Raw genomic sequence first — 23474 nt, forward strand, 5'->3', positions numbered from 1 at the left:
TAACCAAGATGAATTGGTGTGTATGTGCTATGTTGTGATGTGTCTTGCCTTGGGAATTAAAGAATGAAGGCAAGCCACGCCTTTCCGGTGTAAGTCGGCCTGATAAGGATGCCCCGGCACGATAAGGGTGGATTCCCTCGTGTACAAGTACCCCATGCACAGGGCGCCCGCTGCTCCACAGCCGTGGGTAGCCGCGGGGCGGCATGCACTGGGGAAGCCTGTCGGTAGCCAATCCTCCAAGTCTCTGTTACAAAAATGGGCAGGTGACAACAGTTCCTGTACGTAATGAATCTCAGACGTGACAGCGAAGCCTCTACAACTCTCCCCCTCGGGTGCCTGTCAATGCAAGACGAAAGGGCTCGTGATCCGCCAAGGAGCCCTTCCAACAGCAAGGATGCTGGTTCTTTCGCAACTCCCCTAAATCTAATTCCATGCCGTTTATGGAAACCTTCATGTTGAGCTGAAGACTGGGTGAGGAAATCGAAAATCAAGCACGGAGGAAAGAGAGTGCGAATCCTCAAAAAATGAACATGTCCCAAAAAGAAAATTCAGAGACCAGCCCCCAACGCCATGCAGCGCTCCGAATGACCCAGAGTCTAGACAGGGCAAGCAGAGAGGATAGACCAGCTCCGCGAATCCCAGAAAGCCTTCCGCACGGGCACTGCGCCCTCTTTCAACACCTCTCACCCTTCAACTTCAACGCATAAGTTTCAACCCCGGTTGACAACAACTCCCTTGACCAAACCTGTTCATGGAATAGCGTGCTGGTGTACCGGACACCTGCCCGGGTTTTTGGCAAACCATCGCGATATGCAGTCCTTGTGAAACCGGCAGAAGCATTCCAGTCTTGCCATGGGGTCGCCAACCTCAAACTCCTCCAGGCAGATTGTGCACTCCGCACTGTCTACACAGTCCTTCTCTGTAGCGACATATGGGAACATGCCTGTCCTCCTGGGCGCCATGCTAGAGCCCTCACCACTGGGGGTCCCGTAAGCGCTGTGCGACGAGATGCAAATATTGATGTGTGCCTCTCTCAGAGCCTCGAAATTCGCCAACTCGCGTGATGGGAGCTCGCGGTGGCAGACTGGACATTCGTCCTCCTCCGCTACTTGTGGCGGGTCTGGCGGCAACGGCCTCCTGCTAGCCGCTGCCATGGAGGACGAAGACTGTCCAGCATCGAGCATCGAGCGGTGTCTCAACGTCCGGTACGAAGAGCTTGATGAGGGCACGGCATAGGGATAGTGAGAGGGCGGAGTCCCGCTCAGAATCCTACTCTGAGTAGACTGATATTGGTAAGGTCGACTGCCCGAAGCTTGTCGAGAGCCGTCTGCCAACTGGAGTCGATGAGTTAGCATGAATTACCCCACATACGGTGATGGCACGAACCATGGTGACGCTTCTATTCCTCCCATATGGATCATCAGCTCGGGTCGCGAAGTAGGTGGGACGACCTGGTGGCGCCAGGCCTGACCCATGTGCCGTCGTTCCTGAGGCACCACTCTGGGACCTGCTATGGACCCTTCTGGAGCCCGGCGACTCTTGAGACTGTGGCGGATTTGTGTTTGGGTCAGGCACACACGGGTTGCAAAGCCTGACCTTTTCACCACCGCCGAGGCTACTAAAATCGGCGTACCCGCCTTCACCGCTCAGGAAGGAAGATGAGTGCCTCTGAGCCCCCGGGCGTGGCGTCCCAGGAGGGTGGACGATATATTGATAAGGAATAGTGATGCGGTGCGGTGAGCAAGAGGCACAAACCACCCTCCCACATTTTCTGGTCACGCAGCAGTCAGTATGGTTGGAAGTGAGTCCAGGATATTGCAGGAGACCTACCTGCAATGGTGTTTCCTAATGAAGATGCTAAATTGGGTGTGGCAGATGGGGCAAAGGGTAACCTCGGCATCGGGCTGCCACCGTGGCAGGACTAGGTCCGAAGGTCTTCTAGACTCTGGTGGTCTTTGCTGCTGGTGACTAGCCCTAGTGGCGGCAAAAGCGTTGGAGGATGTTCTCCTTCGGGAGGCAGGCGGAGGTGACGGTGGCGTGGCTGGTCGCCTTTGGAACGACGGAGACCCGGCGCCTGCGGATCGGTGAGACGAGATGCTCGAGCCGGATGCAGACGGCGGGAGTGTAGGCAGGGCACGTTCAACATTCTGGTTTGGGTTCGACGGCCCTGGCTGAGCCGGCTCCTCGGATGAGTCCCCAGTGAGATCAATCACCTCAGTCTCTAGCTGGCTCCTCCCTTGCCCAAATGGTTCGGTCACACCTCTTTCAACACCTGAAATCTGTGACACACCCGAGACAATTTCTGGAGAGCTCGGCTGATTGTTCTCTGGTGATGAGGCGGTGAGGTCGATCACATCGTGCCCCGAGTTGTCGGCCTCGGGTTCGGCCTCTAACTCAACGCCCGCAGCAGGAGCATCGTCTGTGTCTTGACCGCCAGGCTCGTCCTCGCTTATTGGGGATATTTCGTTGGAAGAGCTCTCTCTCTCCTCATCCACATCTTCTTGATCTTCTTCACCGTGTTGATCGTCGGACGCTGCGGCCTCCGATGTCGCCCTCTCCAACTGGTGGCTCGGACAGTCGAAGTATCTGGAGCATTCCTGGTCGTGGAACCGGGCATTACGATGGGGGCATACCCGAGCTGGACTGCTGCGGTCGCTCGAGGCCCCCGAGGACGAGTCGGAGGAATAGTCGGGGGATGACATTTGTGCTTCTTGAACCCTCGGGAGGGCAGTCACGGTTGAGGACGGTCTCGCGGGCGGGTGACAGCTGTGCTAGATGAAATGGCATCACAAGCATGAACTATGCATGTGACACAGGGGCGAAGCCGTCGTGTAGGCGAGGTATGGCTTCTGGGATGAAGTGTGGCTCATCGGAGTCGAGATCTATACGACCCATCATTAGAAATGACCTCGAAGTGTTTCCAAGGGGTTGGGGAGGGGGGCTCACCCGCCTGACGTTGCCACCTGGGGACTGGGGGGAATCATGGAAACACGAACAAGCCTTCCGGAGAGGCGAGGCTGCGGTGTATCATTTCTATCGCGAGAAAGGCCAGTATGACATGATGTGCTGCCAGGGAGGGGCCCACGGGCACTCAGACGCAAAGTGGTGGTGGACCTGTACGGAGTACTTTGCCTCACGAGACCATGCCAAGCACCGTCGTTCTTATCGACGGACCTGCCCAGGGCTTATCTCTAGCTCCCGCGACCAGGTGGAGCTGCCCGCGCCAGTCGACAGCCCTCTACCGCGCACGGTAGCGCAAGTGCCAGAGTGCCTAGGTACCTAGTAGCCTCTGGTCTAACCGGTCACCTTCAATCAGTCCAACGTCACAGCGAGCTTCGACTTCATCCGAGTTTCAGACTTGTGTCGACATGGCCATGCACCGGCGAACACAGCAGAAAAGTGTCTTGGGAGATCGCGCGACATCACACACGAAACTGTTGAATCAACCTTCTTCCATTCCAACCTTGAAGTTGTACAGCTAGCTGTCTGGTAACGCCCGCCTTTCGCCCCTCTCCCCCTGCCTCCCAACAACTGGCTCCGTCTCTCCCAGCCGACTCCAGTGACATCTGCCTCAGTTCCCAGACGGCTTGACGCCAGCCATGCCGCTACCGTAGTCCTCGCCCAGCTTCTTGCCCCCGATCAGGATGGGCTTCGCCTCCTGGAGGACGTAGAGCATCCTGGCCCACTCGGTCTTGCTCCTGTTCCTCCACAGGTGGTTGGTGCCCCTCTGGATGCTCACGTCCCCGCGCTTCATGACCCTCACCTCGTCCGAGTCCAGCACCAGCTCGATCTCGCCCTCCAGCACCACCCCGTAGTCGATGCTCACCGTCCGGTGCATCGGGCTCTCGCCGCCGGGCCGGAGGTCCACGATCCTGAGCACGGAGCCGCCGGGGACCACGATCCCCGGGGGGGCCGCCAGGTGCTTCGCGTAGGCGTCCACGTCGGCGTTCTTGGTGAAGTCGGCCGGCGTGCTCGAGGTCGTGTAGCCCAGGTAGAAGGCGTCGCCGTTGTTGATGATCTCGGCCGGGATGGGCTCCGGGATCGAGGTGTTGAAGACGGCGAGCCCCTGTTCGTTGTGGTCGGTGATGAACCGGCTGGGCTGCCGGAGGTTGGAGGTCCTGTTGCTCGATTCTGCCATCCTGAGAGAAAGTGCAGGACGGTGGTATGGTCTGAATGACAGTGTAGGTGCGAAGCCCGGCGTGGGTGTCAGGTAGCTCTTGGTCTTGATTACAGTTGCCGGCGGTGGTTTCGCAGTAGGGTCCTCGAGACGGGGTTCTTCTCTATCTGGCTCCTGAAGATCTAGCAGTGTCTACCAAGTAAGTAGCTGTGGGCTGTGGTAAATACCATATAACATGAGGTCAGGCCTTATTATGTGGGTGAGTGGTATGTCAAGGCGGACTTCTCGGCCAGCTCGGTCCTGACGCTTCGGAGACGAGCAGCCTGGACCTTTTCTTCGGCTGGAAAATAGAAAGCCCATGGTCTCCGAGGGGGCGATTTCGGTCCCATTCTCTTGGACGGGCAACAGAACTAGCCCCCCCCCCCTTTCCACCCAACTTCCCGATCACTGTCGCTGAACACACTTCGGCGATCAGCAGCGGGCGGGAAGCCGCCGTCGGGAAGGTGGAGGCGGGGAAGCCTGGGGGGGGGGGGGCAGCGCGGGGCCGACACCTGGTCAGGGATGGCCCCGGGACTCACAATCCTCCTCCTCCTCCTCCTCCTCGGGCATCGAGCGCCCCGTTTTATTCTTGGAGACTAGTAGATCCACCAAGGGTCGAGCTGTCGCTTCGCAGAGTATGTGCAGGTGTCGTTGGCTCCTGTGTGCCTCTGGTGCGGTCTGCTGTGCCGTTGGTCATGACCAGTATCACCGTGGCTTGAAGCCGTCGATATGTCCTACTAACTATCATTGCGCACATTGGCTGGCATTTGAAATCCATAGGTTTGACACGTGGGGTAAGCTTTGTATCCATTGTGAGAGAAATGGGCACGGAATCAAGACTTGTCCTTCAGGATGGCCTCAAAATTATATAGGAGAGAATAAAAGAAAAGAATCGAAAACCAATGAGAAAAAGAACAGGATTGATTGTTGTTATACAGAGATGTTTCACTCGAAATATTTATTTTTCGCCGGTACTGGTATCTTCATGCTCAACTGAAGTGGCCTGACATCTCCCCCCCCCCCTTCCTAGACGAATGCCAGTTGGAGTACAAACATACTCCATGCAATACCATGACAAGTCGTACTCATCCCGACCACTACACCGACCCCAAGTGCCGCCGTCGACTCACTCAATCCTCCCAGCAGCACTCACATCCGGCACGCCAGTCCCCTCAACCACCTTTGCGCCCACGATCTCGTAGATGGGGACCTGGGCCAGCGCGCCCGCCACGTGGTGAAGCGTCGGCAGCGCCTCCCAGTCCAGCCCGTCGATCTCGATCTTGGCGCCGCCCTTCTTGCCCTGGCCCGCGAGTGGCGCCCGCAGGACCTTCGTCACCGTCGCCTTGGGCTCCTCCTCGGCGTGCGGCACCACGACCGCGTACTCGGCGTCCGCCACGCCGGGCCTGCCCACGGCGGGGATGTAGCGGTACACGAGGATGCCGTGGTCGGCCTCGCCGCCGATGGTGCCCGCCTCCGAGGCCGGGTCGTCCTCCTGCAGGTCCGTGACGGCCAGGTCGATGAACTTTGCGCCGCGCCAGCTGGCGGCCACGCGCACCGACCCGCCGCGCCGGTGCACGTCGACGTCGCAGAACAGCTTGGGCATCCCCAGCTCCTCGCGGCCCGACACGATCGGGTCCGTCAGCGACTCGAACAGCACCGGCATGTACGTCCCCGCGATCGTGCTGCCGTCCTTCTTGACGTACTCGACCCCGTGGATGTACAGCCCGATGTGCCGGTAGCCGTTGCCGCCCAGCCACGCCATGTTGTCGAGCTCCGTCATCGAGATGGACGCCTGGCAGACGGACGCGGGGCTCTTGAAGCGGAAGGACGAGTTGGGGAACAGTGTCTCCAGGTACGTCCGCGACGTCTTGAACTTGACCGAGACGGTGCTGAAGGTTCGCTGGAGACCCTCCTGGGGCGAGCGGCCGTACGCGTCCTGTCTTGGTCCTGGGAACGGCCCGAAAGCAGTCGGCATCCGCCAGTACATGTTGGGCTTCAGGCTCCACTTCCAACGCTTGAAGATGTTTTCGGAGTTGTCGAACTCGTCGTGGCCGAAGTTGTAGGCGGTATATGCCATCACTGGATGACCTTGTCAGCATTCATTATCGGACAGAGGGAAGAGCTCTTCTCTTACTGTCGATCTGCGGCTTCCCATCTATCCAGTCCTTGCCGGCCTGGCGAGAGTATTCTTGGATCTGGTGGGCGCGGTCGTATCTGATCTTTTCATACAGCTTCAGTCTGTCCGAGACTGCCTCGGGTGATGTGCCCTTGGGCAGCACGACAGAGATGGTGGCAGCGTCCTCGATGGCCTGGCCAGCACCTTGGCCCTGGTCTACAGTTTTGTTCGCGTCAGGACGACTGTATCTCTCAAAGCACGCCTGTGTTGCACTCACGAGGGGTGAAGGGGTGAGCAGCATCTCCAAGCAACGCAAGCTTTCCCTGCGTCCACGTAGGCAGCTTCTCCATATCCATCAGTTGCCACACCTTTATGCTTGTCGGGTCTACCTTCTTAGTTAGGGCAAGGAGCGCCGGGTCGAAGTTCTCGAATACTTTGAGGAATTGGCTGAAATCGGCCTCCTTGTTCCATTCTGCGTCTTGTCAGTCGCATCCATGACTACATGTTATTAGTGGATGCACACTCACCGTCACTGGCATTCGCGTGGGATTCACTTTCAGGGTGTATGCAGTTGAAGTTGAGCAATTTGTTGTCGTTGCATGGATACATGACGATCCTGCGGTCTGCACCATACCAGATCACCAGGTTGTTCCCCTTCTCCACGATAGGCCTTGTGATTGGATCGTCAAGGCCGGCTTGTCGTGGGATCAAGAAGCGGAAAGCGGCCTTGCCGGAGCCAAACAGCTTGGTTTCCTTGATGACAGACCTTGACTTCGACTAAGAGGGGGAGTCAGCGGCGAGGGCACCAGGAGTCCGGACCAGCATCACTTACGTATATACCGTCTGCTCCCAGGATCACGTCACCGGTGACGGTCGTGCCGTCCGCAAGTCTCACCTGCCCTTTCTCAGCGTCCACACTCACGATCTTGCTGGAGGTGTGCAGTTTTGCGGGGGTGCCAACGCCCTCCTCAGCCGTGGCAACCTTCTTGAGTTTCTCGTGCAGGTTGATCCGGTGGCTCAGGTGCCACGGGTGCTGCCATTGTGCGTTCATTCCCCTCAGATCCATGTCCTTGAGCTTGTCACCTTTCTCGTTGCGCTCCTCCATGCGTTGCATCAGCGTCGCGCCAAAGTCCTCGGCAAAGATGCCCCATTTCCTCAGCAAGCCGTTCGCATTTGGTGCCAGGTGCACTGCGGCGCCCGTCTCATTGGCGAACCTCGACTGTTCATAAAGCTGGAGAGAGAGTCAGTGTCTGTCTGGAGGAGGTCACGAGCTTGTATCCGGGGCTCACATCGACTTGGTGGCCGTTTTTGCGCAAGCCAACAGCGGCTGACAAGCCTCCTATGCCAGCACCGATAATTATGACCTTCAGAGGCGTGGGATGGTCATCGACGAGGGGACTCGTGGGTCCGACTTTGTTGGGACTCGACGAAGGCTGGGCTCCGGTGCCATTGACGACGCCCTCGCCGTGGCCGGTCCCGTTGAGACTGCCGGCCAGGTTCTTGATCTTCTCCATATTGCAGTGTGGCTTCTAGTACTGTTCAAGAAATCAGAGGTGCGAGGCGGAGAGTAATAGACAGGTTGAATTCGGCAGATACGAGGCTCTCGTGGCAGATGTACGGCGAATAGTACGCCGGCGACGACCAGAACAGCCACTGTTCTTTCTGGGAGGGGAGAGACAGCTAACAATGGACGAGAAATAGGCTTCAAGATCCGCGGAGACTTTCCGAGCTCCCCTGAGTATGTGAGAGAGATGTTACAAGTCAGACACACAAGTTGACGGGTGGGCGCGAAGGTGTGGGGACCACATCAAGGCGGTGCACCGGCGGCCGGGCAAGAAGCAAGACCGAGGCAGGGAAGGGCAGAGAGCATGTTTCCGTACCAAGCACAAGGCAGCGGGTAAACATGTTGGAAGCGGTGGGACTGTACCCAGGCAGGTAGGTCGGTCGTTGGTCATCAGACGTGCGACAATATCAAATCCCGCCAGAGTTACTTGGTAGTTCCCGGGGGCGCCCACCGGAATCGAACGTGGGGCCCTTGGGCCGTCCCGGGCGGCATGAGAGTTACCGCTGCCTAGGTGCCTCGGTCGCCCTCTGGTTCGCTGGTGCGGATAACAGTAGTCGCACATGTCCCAGCATGCTGTCAGTCCGGGTCCCGTCGACGGTTGTGGGAGGTGGCCTCGACCGTCGGCCAGAACGGGAGCAGTGCCTACACGTCGCAGGACGGTGGGGCCATTGACCCTGAATACGAATACGTTTAGATGAAATATCATACGGAAGGGCAGTGGAGGAGGAGACAGTCGTAAGGTCACATTGACGATCGCAGTGGCACGTCTGGGGCAGAAGAAGCGGAACACGATAGTCTAGCACAGGTCCAAAGGTGGAAACTAGTTCCGAAATAGGCAGGCCTTCGGGAAGTGGGCAGGTGGGGGACGGAGCCGGATACGTGTACGTACAGCAGGACCCCGTGTTGTTAGTCGCACTGCCTAGCCTGCAACGTTGGAACAGCTCTCTTCCGTCCCACTCAGAACTCCTGTTCTTGTCATGGACCATGTGCTGCGTACAGAAATAAACTGCAGCCGAGGAGGGCAACATGCGACAGTGACAAGAGTCGGGCCAGGCCAGGCCAGGCCAGCCTAGACCCCCGGCGTGATGTGCATACACCTCCTGATCTGTCTGTCTGACTGCCTGCTCTGACACGCAGTCTCATCCACCAAGCCATAACAGTCTATCCGCTCTGTGTGAAAAAAAGGTGCAGTGTAGAACTGAGCCCAGCACGGTGTTCGCATGTGTAAGCATTTACAGTTAGGCTTCGCGTGCGGCAGGCACCCCATGTAAAGTCGGCCCTGGTCGATGGATCCGTGAACGGAGCCCCCACCCGCACCCCGGCCGGATTCACGGTGGCACTCGTGCTTCTCGACTCCGTTCTCGCGTGATGAACTTGCGATTCATCAAGCAACAAGAGAAACTCGTGGGGGGGGGGGGGGGGGAAACGAGATTAGGCTCGAGAACTACAGTAGTAAGATCCCCTAAGACAAGACAGTCAGACCAGCGAATCATTGTGCGCCTCTCGTCCGAAAAGGGAAGGAGAAGAGTGAAAGCCTCCCCCGGCTGTGGATACACGTGGGTACCCCAACTGTATTCCAACCTCGCCTCGCAAGCCGGCAGCCTCTGAACGTCCTCAAATACACTTGCAATGTCTTCGCCATCCCCTCCCATCTCCCTCATCACCGCCGGATCCGCCGGCCTCGGCGCCTGCGTGGCAGAGCTGTTCGCCCGCAACGGCATGCGCGTGGTCATCAACTATGCCAGCAACATCCAGCGCGCCAACGAGCTGGTCGCCAAGCTCAAGTCCATCAGCACCCTGACCCCGGCCGAGGGGAGGGTGGACTACCACGCCATCAAGGCGGACCTGGCCTCGCGGGCGGACGTGGAGCGGCTGGTCGAGCAGACGGTGGACGCCATGTGCCCCTCCGGAGGCGAGGGCAAGCGCCGCCTGGACGTGGTCTTCAGCAACGGCGGCTGGACACACATGCGCAACCTGTACGACCTCGAGGACAACCTGGTCGACGAGGACTGGGACAGGTGCTTCACCGTCAACGTCAAGAGCCACCTGTGGCTCATGCACGCCGCCAAGCCCTACCTCTCGGCCGGCTGGGACGACGAGGAGGGCGGCGCCAGGGAGAGCGGGTGCTTCGTCACCACGGCGAGCCTCGCCGGCGTCAAGGTCAGCGGGAGCTCCCTGGCCTACGCCGTCACCAAGGCCGCCCACCTGCACCTCGCCAAGGCGCTGGCCATGCTCGCCGCCCCCAAGGTCAGGGTGAACAGCGTGAGCCCTGGTTTGCTGCTGACTGTGAGTCTAACCTCTCAACTATGCCTCTTGTACTTTGAGGACAGAATCGCCCCTTCTGACGTGCTTGACCAACCAGGAATGGGGACTGAGGTTTCCCCCGGAGAGGATACAGGCGATGACCGAGGCGTCCAAGCTGAAGAGATTGGCCGCTGTCGAGGACGTCGCGGAGCAGGTTCTGACCTTCGTGAAGAACAAGAGTGTCACGGGACAGAACATGGTCTTGGACGGTGGGTTGTCACTATAAGTTGAAAATGGTATTAGGACTGTATATGTTATAGAACATCGGTGCCCGTACATAAATCTCATTTGTAAGTGAGCGACGACGAACATTTACAACAAGGGGCTTCTACTTCTGTATCCCTCGACTTTCAGGGCTTTGCCGGGTTTGGGGGAGGCACAGTCCTATTCACGCAACTTGCTCTTCTCGGGGTTTCACAAGCGGATTCATATTCGAGCTCATTGGTACAGCATCCTTATGACTATGCAAGTTGGCACCATCAAGCCACGCACAGCCGTGCTTTTTAACACCACAAAACTCATTTACATGCATTTCGCACCGTGGAAAGTTCAGCATAGACACTCGGCGGGAAAGACTGATGAAATGACCGAACACATAATGGATGGAATGACCCAACAGCCGCCCTCACTCGCCAACCTCGCGGTCCTCACTCCAGTGGACATAGGAAATCACAGGCCACGACCAGGTGACGTGGCGGACATGCCGGCCCCATACGTACAGCGGCACCCAGAGGATGAGGATGGCGGCGGCGATGCCGGCCATCGCGCCGTAGGCGTTGAGGTATCCAGACTGTTCGACCCACGGGTTCGTGTAGAACGAGAGCAGGAAGCCGAAGAGGGCTGCGCGTACAATTGTTAGTCTTTGAGCAAATGAGTTGCCGAGACACAATCACTCACATTTGAAACCCATGACAGCCAAGGTGACCTCACCAGCAACGGGGCGGTAAGCATCGATAACGTAGACAAGTACGATATTTGTGGCCTGTACAATTGAGAAGTTCACTGGTGGCTTCGGGTCAGATCCTTGTTACATGCACATTCATCACCAGGCTTTATACTCACATAGTCCCAGTCCAACGGTCGGGCAGATCCAGTGCAGCTGCTTCTGGATGCCCACGCCGTACAGCACCAGGGCCAAGGGCGTCGTAATCAGGCTTGGGAGAATGGCAGGCAGTCTCATCTCGGGCTCCCGGATGCCCCCGTTCTTGTTGGTGAAATAGTCCGCTACCACGTCGCCGAGCTTTCCGCCGGCGGGGATTCCGACCGCGGAGCCGATACAGGCAGAAATAAAACACAAACCGACCTGCCAGGCTTCGAAGTTGTACGTGGCCAAGAAGGCAGGGTCGACGTTTGAAGTGACGGCGACGAGGAAGCCGATGGTCACAGACTCCACAAGGGCCGCCCAGAGCACAGGGGGCAGGAGGATGAGCCCGAAGGGGCGCACAAAGATCTTGTAGAGGGGCTCCGAAGTGAATACCCCGTTGTAAAGGCTGAGGCTCTGCAAGTATGCCTTCTTCTTCTTGGCAGGGGTTTGCGGAGAGTGAGACGCAGCCTCAATGTCCGAGACACGGTCTGCCGTCTGGTGAGTCTTCTCGGAGTCGTGACCGCTTGGCAGCCGCTGTAGAGGCTGGGCATGAAGGACAGCTGTTTCGTCGCGGACGAATGCTGTCTCTGGGAAGGCAAAGAACGCGACGAGGAGGATGAACCCGATGATGGCTGCCGCAACCTCATAAATGACACGCCAGGGGTTGTTGATAGTGATGAGACTATAAACGTGTTAGAGCAAGTACATTTTAATCCGGATTTCGCAGTCTACTTGCCCAGCAATTATCAGGCCGAAGCCCACGCCCACGGACAGGAACGACGTGTAAAGGGCCATAATAGAGCCACGCTCGTGGAGGAAAAACAGGTCTGAGATGGTCACAGGTGCAATGGTCTCCGCTGCCCCAGAGGCAAAGCCCATGAGGATACGCCCAGCCAAGAAACCGGAATAGGAATGATCGAGTATCGCCCAGATGGCGGTCGCGAGGTACAGAGTCTTCAGAGAAATAGTCAGCGCTTTGTGTCTGAGGGCAGACTAAGTCAGGCGTCAGGAGGAAAAACAAAACACCAAGCCAAAATTGAGCCCAGTAAGCCATAGAGATGCGAGTTGAACAAAAGGGTGTACACCCGTCACACTTTTAAAGGCTGGGTTTGAAATCATCTGCTTTGCATATATGGGTCATGGACGTAAACGATTGCTATTCAGCCACCACGGTCTTGTTGGTGCCATTTTCCACCACTGGGACCTTCAGAGTCCGCTTTGGGGTCTCCCTCTGGTCACAGTACACGACGGCTTCAACAGATTACATATGAAAATCTGGTGGGACTCACATAGCTAGCCACATAAACAGGACGGCGGCCGTATTTGTTCGCAAGAGGAACCCATATGAAGTTCCCGGTTCCCTGGAGTAGCGCCGTCGTGCTGAAAAAGTATGCGACCTTGGAGATATTGGCGCTGAAGCCCGCAGGATCGACGGTGGGAGGCGAGGCTGGGAAGAAGTCCAAGGTCGTATTGACGATGGTGACCGTCGGTCCTGCTGCCAGGAAATTGCACATGAGGATCGCCACGCAGACGAGAACCGCGATGCACTTCTTGTACCATTGTGGCCTGCGCCCAGTCAGATCTTTGATGCATACCAAGTGACGAGGCTGAGTTCCAATTCGACTCACCAGTTCAGGGGGTCATTGGGATCGTTGGATGGTGTTGGGATGAGGATGGTCTCGTTTGTCTCGTGATGGCGGAGGCGCACGTTGCCCAAGGTTCGCTGCCTTACGTGTTCGACCTTCGGATCCTCGTAGTCGTCGGGTCGAAGGGTCGGTGCGATATGGTCGCCTGCCATCTTGCCCGACCAACTTGTTGCTGTATGAAAAGAAATGTCTTGAGTTGTTCTCCTGGGAGTCGCTAGGTGAAAGGGGGATATGGAGCAGAGGCGGCAGGAAGTTGGAGCGAGGCTCTTGTGGTCTTGTATCCGAACCGGGGAAGAGTGGACAGTAAATAAGATCCTTGTTGCAGACCAGGTGCTTCTGATTTGATAATGGACACTGAACGGACATAGACCCGGTAGGGGCAGCTGCAACGCAGGGTGCCGAAGGGGTTGCTGTGGACCGCAAAAGTAGCAGTGTATGCTCCTCTGGAAGACTACCCAAACTCCGGCCCAGTAGCAGGCGCTTCCGCCCTCCTTCAAGGTTCCCCAGACCCCACAGGACTCGCAAGACGCGAGAGGGGCCAGTGGCTGATGCCGGGACGAGACAAACGAGGATACCAAGCTCTTCAGACTCTGGGGAAGGAACCGGTTCCCGCCTGATCGCCGTCAAAAATCTGGGGAACAGTGCCCACTCCCCGTAGTCTTCCCGTGGGTCTCGGCGTACAGAAGGTATCAAGACAAGGCAAGTTCTCGGCCAGAGTCGAGCTCACAGAGCTGCGTGACTGCTTTGCACGAACGGGATGTGGCCCGTGTGGTGCGGAAGGAGCGTTTTAGGGTTAGAGAGGGGTGTTTTTAAGGAGCCATTTTCTTAGCAACCAGAGTGGGGAGTTTCTCCTCCTCTGCATATCAATACAACCCATTCTTCCTTATGGAGGTTCTGCTGAGATGAATGATATGCTTATTTTAGGTTTTTTTAATCCCGGAGTTAGAGTTTCTTCTCTTTTGATGATGATACCACTACGAACTAGAACTAGAAGACCTTTAAACCTCTTAACCGCGTTGCTAAGTTCCAACCATTATCTCCCGAAATCCCTTTCCTCTTCGTTGCGTGTGCATGGGGCCGGGGTGGCTTGCTAAGAAACCTATGCAGAATGGAAAGGGTTGAGGAAGTTTGATCTCCTGGATTGTGTTTTTGTGATTTTTTTTTTTCTCTTAGGTTTGGGAAAGCTTGGGAGATGGGAGGCATTTGGAAAATTATGGAACTAAGTTGGAGAGTTGTTGGTCTACGATGACGGCTTAGAGAGAGTGTCTATCCAAGATGAAGAGTTGATTTGGGAATGCCCTCGGGGTCGTGGGCATAGAGAAAAGGGGGCCTCGTATGGTGCGGAAGGAGCGTTTTAGGGTTAGAGAGGGGTGTTTTTAAGGAGCCATTTTCTTAGCAACCAGAGTGGGGAGTTTCTCCTCCTCTGCACATCAATACAACCCATTCTTCCTTACCCGCTTTCCGAGGCCGGAGCTGCTCAAGTGACGAGACCCCTACTCGGGAGGTGGCTAAGGAGTTGCTATAGGTTGTCAGTGATGCACGACAGCGTTAACGCGTAGCACTATCTAGCATTTACACCACAGGTCAGGGTTCTAGGTTCTGACCGCTACCAGGTTACCCCACGCAATGGCTCAGCCTTGCCGGGGCAGGGATCGGGAGGTGGGGGTGACAGCTCTGGCTACTCGCAAAGGCGCAGATGGCAGTGAGGGTTGAGGAATAGAGAGTGACCAGAAACGGCAATGGATATTTGCAGGCAGGAGTTGTTGATATCCGGGGCTATAACGTAATCTTGCCGCAGAACCACCTACTTACGTCAAACCCAAGATGAGCACGGGAGAGATAACGACACTTCGAAACCCTGAATTATGGAACAAGCTCCAGGAAACGAGCGCGGATAGGGAAGGTTTCCATTACCCACCTGGCAGCCCTGAGAAGTCTCAACTCACGTGCATGTTCAACATCGCGGACTTAGGGAAGTCTAAAGGCATCTGGCCAGTTGCCGCTACGACTTCCTGCACTCGCATAGACAGTCGGGGCCTGTCGTCTTCAGCCCCAACAGGTTAGCCCGCGACGCCATGAAATGGATTCGTCCTAGGAAGCCCATAGACAAAGTCTGTGCAACTGGCCGGCCATAGGCTGCTATGGCCGGCGAGGAATCTTCCCCGTCCACCGGCACAAATGGCGACTGAAACCAGTAGTAGGAGCCGGTCGTACCCTAGTACTTCTAACAGGATCTATTCCCTAGACAGGTTCGTGACATTACACACTCGCGTAAGAGTCATCTCTTTTCCATCGGGTCCTCGGCATCACTATGGAGGCGCCCTGGGCGGGTGACCTGTCACAGCAATGTATGAAACCAAGCCCACAGCTCCGCTATTGACGGCTAGCAGCTGATTCTTGAGCCGAGTAGTCGGCGCCAGAGGTACGTCCGCTGCCGCCACCGTGATGCCATTCCACTGGCGCCATGAGTATTGCACGGCTTAATGAGCCTGCGGGCCCACGAGCCCAAACATGTTGGCGCCTGGGCCTAGTCGGGGAGGACAGGCGAACCCGCTTTGGCGCAATCTTGGGTGTTCGGCTAGCCAGCCCACCACCCACCTCGACTCAGCTGGAATGGAACGGCATGGCCTGTCCCACAGTCCAGATCTAAGATCGGCGTTGGACAGCAGCCGCAGGTCCGATATCATTGTGTCCTGGGGACTCCTGGGATCCGCGGAAAATCCAGAGACGTTCCCTTTACGCGGATTGATTGCATGCTGTCCGCAGGCCACGCGTTGGCAGATCCTCTTGTTTCCGAGTTGGGTTCTGTAATGCAGTCAGCCACTAGCTGAGGAACAGATGGCTGATCGGCTTCTCGAGGTCCAATTGGGTTTGGTAGGGTGTGTTGTGTCCTGCGGGTGCGTGTCCTGTTGCGCAGTCTGGCGTGCAGCGAAACGCCATTGCCAAGGTATTGAGGTGGGTGCAGAATGCCAAGTCTTAATTACATGGCCCTCATGTAGCCTACTGCGTAATAGCGGACCGTGGGTACCCATATCGTGTCTTGCCTCTCCGCCGTTCGGGGACCTTGCCGTGGTTCGGCGGTTTTGAGGTTATGCTTCAACCGCTGGGGTTGGTGAATGGAAACATGCAAGCGGTAGTAAACGCGACAAGTCTTTCGGGCCTTTTGCCCTTTCGAAGACCAGCAGCGTCACCGGCACCTCAGCTTCCCTCTGCGGCTGGCGTTGCAAAGAAGGGAGTGGGTTGGCAATTGGGGACGCGTCATTGGTGATGATGTGACGTTGAAAGGGTCGCCCGTGGTGGTCTCGATGGGATTCATGGGGCGTTTTGGGTAGCAACCGGTCCAACCTAGTCCTCGACTCGGTCTTGTCTCCACCATACACGCGTGCTACGGGGTTGCTGCTGAATTTGCAATCGGGCTTGTCCCGGAGACCCGTAGGTGGGCACAACAAGGGGATGAAAAAACAAAAATCTGCTTAACGGCAATCCAGGAGTGTGCGACCGTTGAAACTCTTGACGGCTGAGGCTGCGGGTGGATCAAACAAACAAGCATGAGCGATGTCGGTGAGCCAAATATGGCCCTCGGAAGATAGCCTACGCTTGCATGTTCTCGGCCCACCCGACTTTATCTGGAGGCTTAATTCATGCCTGCAGCTATTTGGTGGCCCAGCCAGCCCTTCCCTCAGGTGCCTGCCACCAGCTCCGGCTTCCCCAGGTTTGGCAAAGCCGCATTGCGGACTGCAAAAACAGAGCAGCCGGCTAGGTAAACTTAGAGCCACGGCACTTGGGTGGATCATGGGGGGGATTGTGGGCCGACCATGGATCACGGATCACGGATCACGGGTGCTCGGAGCGTCCGCAGCAGGAACAGAGAATCGGCAGGGACTGTCCTAGCCACATTGCCGGCCTTCGTGTCTTGATGGTTACATAGTAAGACGGTCCCAAACTGCCCAGACAAGAGCAGCGGGCAAGTCTGAATAGTCTGGGGCGAATGGCAGATCAGACAGAGCCTTTGATGAACGAGGATCGACTCGATTTCGATCTCTACTGCAGTGCCGGGCAGTTGACAGGAGCGCAAAGGCCAGGATACCACTGCTGACGGTACGCACTGTCGATCAGGGACGGGCGTAGACGCTGACAGCCGCGCCATGCCCAAAGAGAATGGCTCAGTTGAGCTTGTGGTGGGCAAAGGCGCGGGCGCGGGCGCAAGGCGCGAATGCAAGTGGCTGGCGTGTCGGTATTCGACGACGGCATGGCGCTCGGGTGGGATGGCGTGAACTTAGGCGTGGTGGAGGAAGGAGGGGGAGGTCGTGATCGTGGTTGTGATGGTGGAAGGAACGACTTACATGCGTGAGAAGACTTTGACTTGCGTGCCCAAGTGTGTGTCTCGTGCCGGTGGGGTTGAGGCCCAGGCCAGCAGGCCATCCCGCATTAGAGCATACAGTACACAATAATTAAGGTATGAAATTTAGAATTGTTTGATGTCGGCACGAGGCCCCGATCTTGGGATCACCAACCGTATCTCGTGGGTTGTACAGTACCTGCCTAGTCTGTACAACAGTTGCATGTTCAGTACCAAGTAGTTCGTTCGCCTGTCGGTCTGCCTGGCGGGCGTGTCTGACTCGTGGAACGAACCGACGACTTGAGACGGACGGCAGGGCCTCGCCCGAGCACCCAGAGATCAGACCAAGCAAGCAAGCTCCTGCCAGCGCTGCAGTGAACCGCAGTCCACCTGCCAGCCCACTCCTGTCGACAGCATCGCATCACGTTGCATGCACCGCACCCATCGCATCCACCCGGCTCCATTTTCCACCCCCGATCCAGCCCAGCAGCCTGTCGACCACTTCGATCTCCTTGTCCATCCCACCTACAGCATCCACCCATCCAGGCACGACCATAGACAGAGGCACAGGCGCATGCACATGCACATGCACATGCAAAAAGCACATGCTCGCTCCTCGACCGAACACGCCCCAACAAGCTGGCCCCCGGGTGAGAGGTGAGAGGTGAGACAGACACAGGCATAGTCAAACCAGGCATCGGGAGCAAGCATCAATCTTGGTTCCTGCGACTATACTTGGGCTCCTGGCCCACGCCCCCGTCTTGTCATTCGCCAGAGGCTGGGCTGTCAGGAGAAATACTTGCATAGCTCCCTAGTTCCCTTACACATGCACCTTTATCTGGGTAGCAGTCGATCATCTAGGTGCGCCCCACGACACTCGACGACTCGAATCGACACGACGCACAGTGCTGGAATCCTCTCCCTTTTTTACCGCCCGCCCGCCCACGCTCCCGCCCTCGCGCCCGCTGTCTCCCACACTCCCGACGAAGCTTGCTGCCCCTTGATCCTGAGATCCATTCTCCAGTTGCATCATTCATCGCCGAGCACTCTCGGATTTCCGCACGCCCACCACGCCATACCGGCCCAGAAGGGACCCATCCAGCCTCAGAGCGCCAATCTCAGGCCCGGGCCCGTCTGCCGATCAGGCTTGTGGTCCATTGGCCCCAGCCCTATCCTGTGCTGTGCTGCCCCGTCCGCTCCATCGTCTGCCCGTCTTTCCGTCTCCGTCTCTGGGCCCACCCGGGACGTCAGCAGGCGCCAGGTCTCGGTACCGTGCCGGAGCCCGACTCGGGACTGAGGGCAGCACGTACGACGAGATACGACCGCCGCCCGTATCCACTTGCGCGAGCACCGCACCGCACCGCACCGCAACGCAACTGCTCCCGGACGGCCACAATGGCCAGCCCGTCGCTCTCACATCTCCTGCACGCCGACCCTTCCTTGTCCCATCAGCAGTCCCCGTCTCAACGCCATGTCTCACACGGCAGCGCAGCCCATTCTGTGCCCACCTCATCACCTGGGAACTACACATATCCAGCCCCTCCCGGTGTCTCGCCCGCAGCATCTGGCACTTCCCATCCGACGCCCATCGCCACCCCTGCCACCTCTCCCAGCGCTCCTTCGACCACAGGTGGGAGCTCCATTGCCGGTGCCGCTTCCAACACGCCGGCCAGCGGCCATGCCGCCAACACCAGCCTTTACCAGTGCGCCGACTGCCTGAAGAGATACTCTCGCCCGGAGCACCTCCAGCGACACATAGCCACCCACACGCTGGGGAAACGCTTTATATGTGACGTACGTCTTCGCATTCTGCCGCGCGTGCGGTCAGGTCCAGTCCAGGGACCGCACGTTTCTTGAAATCCCCCGTCCCGTCGCTAATGTCATGAATCAGGTCTGCGGCAAAGCCTTTGGACGTGCAGATCTGCTCAAGAGACACCGTGCCAACCACGACGATGACGGCAATGGCACCAAGAGGCGGCGCATTAACTCGTCCCCCGGCGCCGGCCGTGTCGCCCACGCCTGCCAGGCCTGCGCAAAGGCCCGCGTCAAGTGTGAGGAGTCCAAGCCCTGCACCAGGTGCCGCAACCGCAACTTGACCTGTGAGTATGCTTCCTCCGAGGCAGGCTCCGCTGCTGCGATGCATCTCTTGCACCTCTCAGCGAACGCGCACTCCTCCGGCGCCACCACGCCCACTTCCTCTGCGCCCATGGCCCCAGCCGGCCACGGCGCAGTTCCCACCGCGCATCATTTGGGATCGAGGTCGCTGCGCTCCAACGCGGCTGAGGCTATGCACACACATGGGCTCCACAACCCTGCCGCGCCTGCGATGACGAATCTTGTCCACGCCCAGTCGACCGGTACCAGCCCTTCCATCCTGGCCAGCAATCCACCAATCAACAGCGAGGCCGCCCAACTACCCACCCCTGAGAACATGATGGACCAAAGTGAGTAGTCTTTTTTCCTCTAGCCTATGTCTCATACCGGAGCTTCAATGTCTTGGCGAGGCTTCTTCATCTTAAGGTATTCGCGTCGCGTCTATCAGTGGCCCCTGCTTCCACCGTACTCTATGCTATGATGCCGTCCCTTATATCACCAATGGCTTTCATGCTACTCTATCATATCACCCTCCTTCACACACCTTGCCAGACTAGGCTATACCCTACGAGATTTACTAGCTGGCTTCTTTCTAAACCTCACCCTCCCCATACTGGCAATCGCCATATTTCTTTGTCAAGCACGAGCAGCAGATGTCAGACGATTTCTGGGCAGATTCACTGATCATGGATGACGAAGACAACCCGGATGGCTACCAGGCGTCGTATCATCAGAATCAGAACATGGTGGATATGAACAGGCTGCCCTTCTCGGATTTCCTGCGAGACGTTCTCTACGACCAGCACCAGCAGCAGCAACAGCAAATGGATTCCCAGAAAATGGCCGAGGCGCAAGGTCTTGCTGTGTTGGACTTCTGCGACGACGCCAATCTAGAGATGAACGATCTTGACTTTGGTATGCTCGACAACTGGAACATCGGTAACGTTCACGGCATGCTTGCCACGGATCCGAACTTGGCCAACTATGTTTCCAGCCGGCCAGAGGACACCGCGGATATGTCTAGAATGCGCCAACGTCTAGTCAAGATATGGACAAGTTCGCCCTGGCGGTGGATGCCTGACGGGCACAAAGACAACATCCACAACCAGAAGAGCGGTCTCCCGTTGGCTGACATAAATTCTACACAACTAAAGCCTGACAGGATTATACATGACAAGTTGGACTCATCCGGACGCGACAAGATCCTTGCTATCGTTCTTAGTACTTGTCAGAACAACGTCATGTTGAGCCGCGTCGCATCGTCGTTCCCTTCAACTGATGTGATGGACTCTTTGGTTCACATATTCTTGGCGTGGCACTTGTGTCAAGTCTCGGAATTCATTCATTTCGGGACCTTTGCCTTAAATGCGCAATGCCCCGAATGGACGGCAGTTGCTGCGTCAGCCGGTGGAATTTTGACATCTGTGCAATCACTTCGAAAGTTTGGGTTTGCTTTGCAAGAGGCAGTCCGTAAGGAGATACACGGTGCCCCATGTGTTCGAATTCCGAGTGCTAATGAGCGTACTAGGTGTTACTATCCCTAACAGATTCGAGGATAACAACTCCAAAGTTCAGGATCAGAGTTTAGTTCAAGCTCTTGTCTTGGGTCATGATATCGGACTATGGAGCGGCAACAGGAGGCGCATGGAAATAGCCGAATGCCGTAAGTAAAGTGACCTTTGGATTGGATGCCGATATGTGCTAACCCAAACGTTAAAGATTTGAACATTCCTATTGCGATGATCAGGGGCAGAGGCAGTTTCCAAAGGTCTTCGTATCCACCAATCCAGGTCGACCCTGCAGATGACGGGGCCGTCCTAGAAGAAAAGTGGAAGACGTGGTGTCACCGAGAGTCTTGGAAAAGGTAAGCACCCTAGTCAAGTAATTTGTGGGAAGTTTGCTGATGGAGACATACAGACTCATCTTTCACTTATACCTTCGAGACGCACAAACGTCCATGACGTCCATGAACAACCCCCACATATCTTATGCAGAACTGACATTGCCGCTCCCCGAGGCCCGTGAGCTCTGGTTTGCAAGAACCGCCCGGGAATGGAAGATGCATTATCTGGAAAGAAATGCTGGCCAAGATAGACGGCCACCTTCGCTCGGCGACCTCTTTCGCGACATCAACCTCCTGGCGACCGAGCATCATCGCCTAGATGTTCAGTACGCCGTTTCCATCTACCTTCACGGCTTCTGGTCTCTCATCCGGGAGTACCGGCAAATGAATGCCATCTACCGGTGGTCGGCATTTTCTCCGTCCACAGCAGGCAACCCGAATGTCCTGCTCCAGTCCCGCCACCAGGAGCTTGTTAAGGCTCTGGAGCAGTTCCAAGCCACTGCCATGCAGAACTGGCCGCACATGCTTAGTGCCCAAGAGAAAGTCGTGCTCAATCTCCTTTTCGTGAACCTACATGTGAGCCTGGAGGACCTGCAGCTATTCTCCGGCAAAGAGGGTGACGAGCAGGCCAAGAGGATCTACCCCTCTCTACAACGATGGGCACAGGACTCCGAGTCCCGCCGTTCTTTATGGCACGCGGGGCAGATACTCAGGTGGGCAAAGGAGTTCCCTCCCGGCCACCTGAAGGACTTCTACGCGGTCGCGGTGCACCATGCTGCGCTGGCGATATGGACATGGGGCGTGCTGACCCGCGCAATCCGACGCACGGCCGGGCTGCAGCCGGGGTACAACCACAGCGAGCCGCTCATTTACCTCGACGGCCCCGACATGAGCGAGACTGTCCAGTTCACGTCGTACGGTACTGGCAGGCCCGCCATCCGCGGACCTGTGAAGAAGGGGCAAGGTAGCGGCCGAGACAGCGCTGGGGGCGGCAGTGGTGTGGCGGAGAGCCTCGTCGAGGAGCCGAAGCCCACGATGGCGATCGTTGAGGAGGTGTTCCGGGCGAACTACCTAAATGGCCCTGTCGCGCCCATTGTCGAGAACCTGTGTCATCTGATCAGGCAGCTTGGGAATGCTGCCTGGGCTGTTGGCTTGGGTTGAGGGGTCCTCAGAGATGTGGAACCACCATCAGCGACTTTAAATTCGCAATAAGTTGTGGTTCACTCTGATGGAACACTCATTCGAATGATTACCTAGGTACCCAAAACTCTCCCTAGATGCTGCGGCCAAAATGAGAGTTTCCACCTTCTCCCAGAGGCCAAGGAGTATCAAGCGGAAGCATTCCGAACTGCTTCCCAGATACGCGTACATGTACGCGTATACTCGCAAACCCATTCTGCGCGGCGCAGTTTATGCAACCCGGCAGCAAACCAATAGCTCGCTGTCGACAGACACGCGGACACTGAGACATCGCTCGGCTGAGGCTTGAGTGGAAGAATATATACTCTGAACATTGCAGATAGAAGAGTGCCTGTACACGGCTATAGACAAAAGAATTCCATTGACGTGTAAAGGTGGAGTCTACCATTTATCAGGTGAACGTGTCAGTTGGCCTGCCAAAACCAAAGGGCGAAAATGTCTACCATCTGGGCCTTCGCAACTAGTCTTCTTCGCGTCCTGCATTCACAGTAATTTAAATGGCATGTGAGAAGATAAGGCACAAGCTGTTCATTCAACTACCATCTTGAACAATACGGTCGATCACAGCGCAAGGCGGAGCAAAGTCAATACGCAATAAAAGAGTTGGTCATTTGGAACACAAGAAGCTCCAATGTGCGCCCGACGTTCCGAACCTTGGAACCTGATCACTGGTTGCAATTTGCAACTGACAGCAGAAGGAATTGACATGAAGCTGTCCGGAGCGCGAAGGTCACTTCCAAATCACTTCCTGTGCAATCCGCAAATCCTGGCGGCCGAATGAGTCCCGCAGATCAGGAAGACAGAAATTGTAGGCAGTTGTTTAGCTGCATTGCATACTTTTTAGACCGCGCCCTGAACATCATGACACCTGGGAACTTCACAGTCCGTCACGCCAGCTCGAACTTTGTGGCAGCTGTCTTCCGAGCAACCAGTCGAGTGCCGACTCCGACTGTTGGCAAGTACGACCCTCGCACTTAGAAGGCTACTTTAGTTATCCCCTCCGGGGCATGTAGCCTCTTAGAACTTAGATAGAATAACACTAATACATGATTGCTTCCTATATAATTATTATATATATGAAAAACTTATTAATATTAATTAATGGTTATAGGTATCATAAATTAATAA

The 23474-nt window shown here is 56.6% G+C and overlaps 5 protein-coding genes across 5 annotated transcripts; 2 read left to right on the forward strand and 3 right to left on the reverse strand.

Annotated features, from left to right (window-relative positions):
* Nucleotides 1-749: 749 nt before the first annotated feature.
* On the reverse strand, nucleotides 750-2702 carry INS49_008402 (uncharacterized protein; the record flags this gene model as incomplete). The annotated part of the gene is made up of 3 exons (XM_043169145.1): nucleotides 750-1334; nucleotides 1387-1771; nucleotides 1831-2702. The coding sequence occupies 3 exons, from the start codon at nucleotides 2700-2702 to the stop codon at nucleotides 750-752; spliced, it is 1842 nt and encodes a 613-aa protein (XP_043026825.1).
* An 869-nt stretch (nucleotides 2703-3571) lies between these two features.
* Nucleotides 3572-7786, reverse strand: INS49_008403 (uncharacterized protein; the record flags this gene model as incomplete). Its single annotated transcript, XM_043169146.1, has 8 exons — nucleotides 3572-4299; nucleotides 4696-4837; nucleotides 5310-6235; nucleotides 6291-6488; nucleotides 6550-6744; nucleotides 6800-7049; nucleotides 7105-7503; nucleotides 7562-7786. 8 exons carry the CDS (start codon nucleotides 7784-7786, stop codon nucleotides 3572-3574), a joined length of 3063 nt encoding a protein of 1020 aa, XP_043026826.1.
* Nucleotides 7787-9465: 1679 nt separating this feature from the next.
* INS49_008404 (uncharacterized protein) lies at nucleotides 9466-10366 on the forward strand (the record flags this gene model as incomplete). Its single annotated transcript, XM_043169147.1, has 2 exons — nucleotides 9466-10122; nucleotides 10199-10366. The coding sequence occupies 2 exons, from the start codon at nucleotides 9466-9468 to the stop codon at nucleotides 10364-10366; spliced, it is 825 nt and encodes a 274-aa protein (XP_043026827.1).
* A 399-nt stretch (nucleotides 10367-10765) lies between these two features.
* On the reverse strand, nucleotides 10766-13022 carry INS49_008405 (uncharacterized protein; the record flags this gene model as incomplete). Its single annotated transcript, XM_043169148.1, has 6 exons — nucleotides 10766-10980; nucleotides 11038-11142; nucleotides 11203-11906; nucleotides 11997-12217; nucleotides 12514-12790; nucleotides 12853-13022. 6 exons carry the CDS (start codon nucleotides 13020-13022, stop codon nucleotides 10766-10768), a joined length of 1692 nt encoding a protein of 563 aa, XP_043026828.1.
* A 5582-nt stretch (nucleotides 13023-18604) lies between these two features.
* On the forward strand, nucleotides 18605-22307 carry INS49_008406 (uncharacterized protein; the record flags this gene model as incomplete). Its single annotated transcript, XM_043169149.1, has 6 exons — nucleotides 18605-19003; nucleotides 19101-19653; nucleotides 19979-20321; nucleotides 20851-20966; nucleotides 21023-21167; nucleotides 21221-22307. 6 exons carry the CDS (start codon nucleotides 18605-18607, stop codon nucleotides 22305-22307), a joined length of 2643 nt encoding a protein of 880 aa, XP_043026829.1.
* Between the last annotated feature and the right edge of the window lie 1167 nt (nucleotides 22308-23474).

Source organism: Diaporthe citri (assembly GCF_014595645.1).
Source record: "Diaporthe citri strain NFHF-8-4 chromosome Unknown scaffold_3, whole genome shotgun sequence".
Taxonomy (NCBI): Eukaryota; Fungi; Ascomycota; class Sordariomycetes; order Diaporthales; family Diaporthaceae; genus Diaporthe; species Diaporthe citri.